At 41.1% G+C, this 6144-nt stretch overlaps 1 protein-coding gene across 6 annotated transcripts in view; it reads right to left on the bottom strand.

Moving 5' to 3' along the window:
• Window positions 1-588: 588 nt before the first annotated feature.
• The window catches only part of PACRG (parkin coregulated), a 215057-nt gene continuing 209501 nt past the window's right edge, over window positions 589-6144 (bottom strand). For 4 of the 6 annotated variants that reach the window (XM_071430457.1, XM_071430418.1, XM_071430437.1 and 1 more), the window contains one exon: window positions 2966-4370. In XM_071430457.1, the coding sequence (XP_071286558.1) occupies window positions 4216-4370 (155 nt within the window). In that variant the 3' untranslated portion in view covers window positions 2966-4215. Of the gene's footprint in view, window positions 4371-6144 lie in introns of all 6 variants that reach the window. The other 2 variants (XM_071430446.1, XM_071430465.1) reach the window with 1 other exon arrangement.

Here is a 6144-nt window from a genome sequence, read left to right as displayed (position 1 = left end):
TTTATTTAAGGCAGAAAACACAGGATGTTACAGATGAGTGGAAAAATGTGACGTGCCCCACTGCCTGCAGAGCCCCTCAGACTGGAGAAAGCTCTTCTGGAAGTCAGAGGGTCTCCAGACAGGATTAGGAAAGCACAGAGCGTCTGCTCCGACATTTTATTTTTGCCCTGCTTGGCTGCAGCTACACCTCCCCACACCCCACGCGCAAACACCCTCCCAGCTAGGGTCCCATACCTCCCCTCCCACTTACAACTTCCCACAGCCCTTTTGTATCTGACTCCTGGGAGGCTCTTTTCAAACTTTCTTGGCAGCTCCATCTCTTTGAAACACTGGAAAGCTACCAGTGAGAAGTCTGGCTCCGGCTGCCTGCCACCAGTGCTGGCAGCAGCTTGCTCCATCCTCTGCCAGGCTCTGCCCCTCTGCAGGAGCCCAGGGGCAGCCCCAGCCACCCCTGCCCCTGCTCACCTTCACATGAGCAGCTCAGAGTGCTCAATGGCTCTGCAGCACCTGCCAGCATTCACAAAGTGCCAGGGAGCCCTAAACACTGACACCTGTTACAGAGCTCCCTTACACAGCTTTGGGGAGGAATCATCAAAAAATATTTTATTTAGTGCTTGTTTTCATGATCATGCATGAAATATGTAGCCAAAGGTACATTTTTTTCCCCCTATAACTACCACATGCTTTTTTCTTCTTCAAGTTAAAGAGTTGCCAGCCAACCTAACACAATTATTAAGATAAGCTAGAGATATTTCAAACAGGTAGTTTCAGAAAACCAACACTTACAACTTAACTTCCCACACATTCATTCACTGGTGCTCCTTACCTTACCAGGACTGGAGAGTTAGAAAACAGCTGAAGATCCCAGAGGAAAGCACAAAACACACCTCTTCTGTTAAGCCGAATTCAGCTCAATGCCTTGACACTTAATTTATACCCCTTGAAACACCTGGCCCAGACTACCTTCTAATTGATTACAATTAAAAATTGTTGATTGGCTTGCCCCTTGCATTAGTAACCACAATTACATGATCTGGTCAAACAAGAGGCAGTTACTATTTCTTAACCATTTTTTTTTCAGCATAGTAAGATAGCTAAGCAGTGTATTGAATGCCATACTATTACTTGTATGCTTAAGCACCTGAGTCCTTGATCTTGTGCTTTATAAAGTGCTCTGAGCTGTGCAGTCATTGCCTATAAATATGCTGCTGATCATGCTTAAAGGGACATTGTCAAGGTTGGAAGGCCTACAGTCTGACTTAGTAAAATTACATCTTAAAATAGTTCTATTCTTAGTGTTTCTAAATTACCAGCTTGTGGGGTTTATCATGCTTCTTTTTATCAGTCCAGCTCCTAGAAATAATAAGGTTATGGGAGAATGTTCACTTCTAAATCAATGGACCAGACACAGGAATTGTATTGATGGAGGCTAATGTTCTCATCCTGAACATGCAAATAAAAGCACTTTTCTATAAAACTTACTTTTCCTGATGTGAATATGCATGACCTCTATTGCCCTTATGGTTTGCCATAAGGTCACCCCTTGTTGAACCTATGTCTTGTGAAAGAAATCTTCAAGAAAGAGCACAAGGCTGAGGGCATCAGGCCCGGGCAAGTCTGCAGCTTCACAAAGTGCCCATTTTCCATGGTGTCTCTTTGTCAGCCAGCAGTCTTGTCCTTGCTGAGCTGAAGGGGAGGGGATGCAAAAAGAGGGGGCTGGGGAAAAGAATTACAAAGGCTGGTGAGGAGCCTGAAACTTCTCATCCCTAGCAGAGCTGTTGGGAATGCAGAGGAGTGATGGGATGGGGAAAACCCAGGGCTGAGAGCCCTTTCCTGCACAGGCCCTCCTGCGAGTGGCTCTGTGGCTGGAGCCCAGCGTCAGGGGAACTGAAGCCAGCTATTGAGGAGCTTTTTGATCTCAGGCAAAGAGCAGAACTGGACTTTCTCTTAAGGAAAGAATACAAATAGCTGAGGAGTGAAAGGTGGCCTGGGAATTCTCCTTTTATGAAGGCCTTGGTTTATTTCCGAGCTGAATAACTCAGCTCCCTCTGAGCTGCAGTTTTCCAGCACAGTCTGTACTCATGGGAAACCTGCAATGCCACAGTTACCGACTCCATAGATGTCAGTCAATGAAAAAGTATGGCTCAGTGGTGCCAGAGAAAATGCAAGGCAAATGGGGAGAAGCTCTAAGCAAAAGCTGAGTGGATACTGCCAGGGTGGCTGTGTAGAAAGGCACTTTTGGAATAGGAGACATGGCCTGTGCCCCCCTGCATTATCCAGCTAGCCTCTGTGCTGCAAGGTTTGAAGACACAGCTCTGGAGTTTCCAGAGGCAGGGGCCTACAGCCAGGCTTCACTTCCCTTTCTCCCAGAAGGCAAAAGATTTGTCAATACCCTAAATATGAGGCAGAGTTTTGGATGTACTTACCCATCACAGGTGTATGTTGGACACAGCACAGACCTTGTCTCAACTCTAGGGACTTGAGGGTAGCCCTGGAAAAATTGTGCCAAACAAAACTCAGGAGGAACAATATTAACAAAAAACACAAGCGAAAAAGAAAGGCCCCCCTCTAGGGCCTGGGAAAAAGGCACACCTCCAGCAGCCATGCCCAAATCAGGGGCTGGTGAGTGAGTGCTCGTGGCTGGTGGCATCACTTGAAGGTGCAGCTCCTCAAAGAGGTGGGAAGAGTAAAAATCTTCTTTCTTTTTTTTTTTTTTATTCACAGGAAAGAGAGGAAAGTAAAAGAAAATCCTCATGCTGAAGATGCCACAGAACAGAAAAAGGCAAGTTCTACTGTCAATCTAATGACAGATATGGCTCAGCAGGTGGGAAAGTGCTCCCCACATTTCCAGCAAGAATCCTAGAGAGCAGGGCAGCGTAGGGGCTGTGTCTCTCACTTGGGCAAGCCTTGTAAGGTGTGAATATAGACATGGATATCAATAAGCACTTGAAAAAAGTCTCATGTGTTTAACACCAAAGAGTGCATTTCAGGTTCTTAACAGTTACACCGAAAACCTTGAAAGTGCAACTTGCATACATTTGAAGAGCTCCAGAAAACATAATAAAAGCAAAAGATGAGCCCAAAGTCTTTCAAAGTACTTTAAAAAATCTCATGTTTTTAGGCAAAGTTAATATCTCTGATTTGTTTTGAGCTGACTCAATAATTTTAAATGGTTGTCTTTGAGAATTGTAAGACCAGTTTTATTTTTTTGTAGGTTTATTCCATAGAAATGCTTAAAAAGCAATAAAGCCAATCTCAGTAGCTTTGCTTAAATCCATGACTATATCAGTTCTGTGTTATGGGTACACAGGGAGAAACTAACTGAGTAGGAATTTGTAAGGGATTCCTATAACAATAGTTACATTGTTTGCACACATACACACCATAATAATAACAAGAGAAAAGCAATAGCAACCTTGCAGTTACAAAAATACCAAGTGCCCTTTAAAAATGTACGTGTATATTCTGTGTTTACCCAAGATTAACAGTGTTGCTAGGGGCTGATACTTTCTGTATCTTCTGTCTGATTTATTCAAGTTTTTTTTCTGGGCTTCTTTTCTTCAAAACTGTGCTTGCTTGTGCCTTATGTTCACCAAGAGGAACCTAAGTTCCATGAGTAAACACCTGGAAGCTGAGAACAGGAGTGTGTAAGAAACCTGGATTAATTTAACGACAGTGCCTTATAATGGAAAATATAAATTTTCCTGCTGCAATTGGTATATACATTCAACAGTTTTATTGTATGTCAGTGCACATTATTCGGCACAGCTGCCAGAGAGGCATTGCTGAACTGGTGTTTCTCTTCCATGACAAACACCTATTAAGCAGTCAGCATAAACTCTTCTTGTTACAGCCTCTGACATCACCCTCAGGGCAAGCGGACACAGAACAGCGATTGCTGAATCGCGTATGAAAATTATAGTTTTATTGTCTACACAAGTGAAGGTTTAACTCAGATTCCTGTTCGAGTCAGCTCTGTTATAAAGGAGTGATTCTTTCAGGGAACAAACAAGCACAGTACACCATTGTAATCAAAGGAACAGACACTATTTATGTATTGGAAAGCCTTGTTCACAATAGTGCTAACACTCCAATGCCCCAGAAGCCACTATTAGCAGCTGTAGAGAAGATAAAGCATGACTAACAAGATGCCATACAGAGTCAGATAGTTTTTTCAGAGCACAGATGGAATCATCCCATTTAATATAACTCAGTTTACATGCACGACCAATAAGTGGGAATCATGTATTTAATGTTTATATAAGCATTTTCTCCACCGTAGCGTTCAAGGAGTTCCAATGTCTCGTGGATGAGAACTCCAATATTTTCACGCTTCTGCTGGCTGTATTCTATCCCATCACCTAAATTAACTGGTTAATAAAAGAAAAAAAAAAGAAAAATAAAAAGGGAAGAGTTAAATTGAATTTTGTCTTACACTTCAAAATAACGACATAGAAAATTGCAATTGCTGGTCAATTGCAATGAAAATAAATGAAAATGAAAATAATGAAACATATTCTCATATAAGATAAATATAGATTCTCTCTTTCACAGTCCACCTCTAAAACCATTCCGTCTTTATCTTTAACACTGCTTATTTAAGACAAAATTCTACTGCCAGATGCATAAGCACTTTTCTAAAAAAATAATCAAGACTTGTTATGGTTTGAAATCTTAAATAGATATTAGTTTGGGATTGCTCCACACTAGTCATCATATTCACACACTAATGTTGTTCCTGATAGAGGCAACCTGGCTAAAAGAGACTTTTGTGGAGTATAACATGGAGTATTATTGAGCATCATTCAATTTCAGCTTCCTGAAAAAATGTGTAAAATTAAGTCAACGCAAAAGGACAAATTATTGCAGTCCCTAGACACAGTAACATTAACTGCTGCTTTGTCTAACATGGACTAGTAAGGGTGATACACACTCATGCACACAGATCATAATTCTTTAAAAGTCAGTATGAGCATCTGTGATAACAAAACAAGAGCAATAAGAAATAATTTCACCTACAAAGTTGCTGAGAGATTTAAAGAAGGAAAATATTTTTCATTCGGTTTTAAAACAATATTCTGAAAAGTATCTGAAAAAACATCTGAATATATATTCCAATACATGTATAAAAATAATTTGGAAGGAGCAAAATATACTCAGACCAGGTTTGGTGTAGTGGGGGCTGCCACACTGCTGTAGGGTAGTCCACATGCAGCAGCCAGTGGCCTCACTCTGGGCAGTGGTGACAATGTGCCTATGTTAACATCTCAAACAATCAGTGGCACTCTCACTCAGCCAGAGAAAGACCCATTTGTCAAGACAATGCAGCTCCTCCAGCAGAGCTGGCCTTTCACATTTGAAACGGGGCAAACACAAAGGCAAGGGTAGATTTTGCCCTCACTGTTGCTTCTAGATCCCCAGGATGATGCCATGTAGATGTACAACTGCACCAATCCTCACATCCTCTCCTAGGTCTAAGCCCAAAGATCTGGATTTAAAACCTGTGGCTTTGTTACCAGCAAAAACTGAAGAACCATGATCATGAAGAAACAGCTGGTGAACCTGAGCAAAAATCCTTTTGATGAATTTTTCTGTAAAATATTTGACTTCTTACACATATTTATGTGACTTTGCTTTTTATGAAATGGTTTTACAAATACTGATGTGGCATATGAGGACTGTGATTCTTGAGTGGGAAGGAGGTAATTTATTTTTATGATAATTACTTTAAAGCACACAAATATTTTCCAATACATTAACTGTTAATCTCACTGACATGAAAAGCCAGGGTTGTGACATCTAAGTTTATTACAATGAATTTACTGTTATGTTACAAATAAAAGAAAATGAGAGTGCATAAAGAACACCAAGAACTATTAGAAAAAGGATTGACTTATACAAAAAGAAAAGCACATCAGAATTGGGTGCAATTTAGAATAAACATGGCTTGCTCTTGCAGAAGGCAACTGAGATAACTGTGCCTCACCACCTGTCTTGCATGTGCAGTGCAAGCCCTCCCCAGAACACCTGGAGGTATTTCTGATTTCACCAGTTTGAGCAAAGGAAACCCTGAACCTTGACCTAAGTCTTGGCAAATACGTAAAGGAATTACTGACTTTCCAACCATATGTCTATTATCTGTAA

Source organism: Agelaius tricolor, unplaced genomic scaffold, assembly GCF_023055355.1.
Source record: "Agelaius tricolor isolate 1412-34295 unplaced genomic scaffold, bAgeTri1.0.p SCAF_1, whole genome shotgun sequence".
Classification (NCBI taxonomy): domain Eukaryota; kingdom Metazoa; phylum Chordata; class Aves; order Passeriformes; family Icteridae; genus Agelaius; species Agelaius tricolor.
The sequence above is the reverse complement of the archived record's forward strand: the minus strand, read 5'-3'. Positions and strand labels throughout refer to the sequence as shown.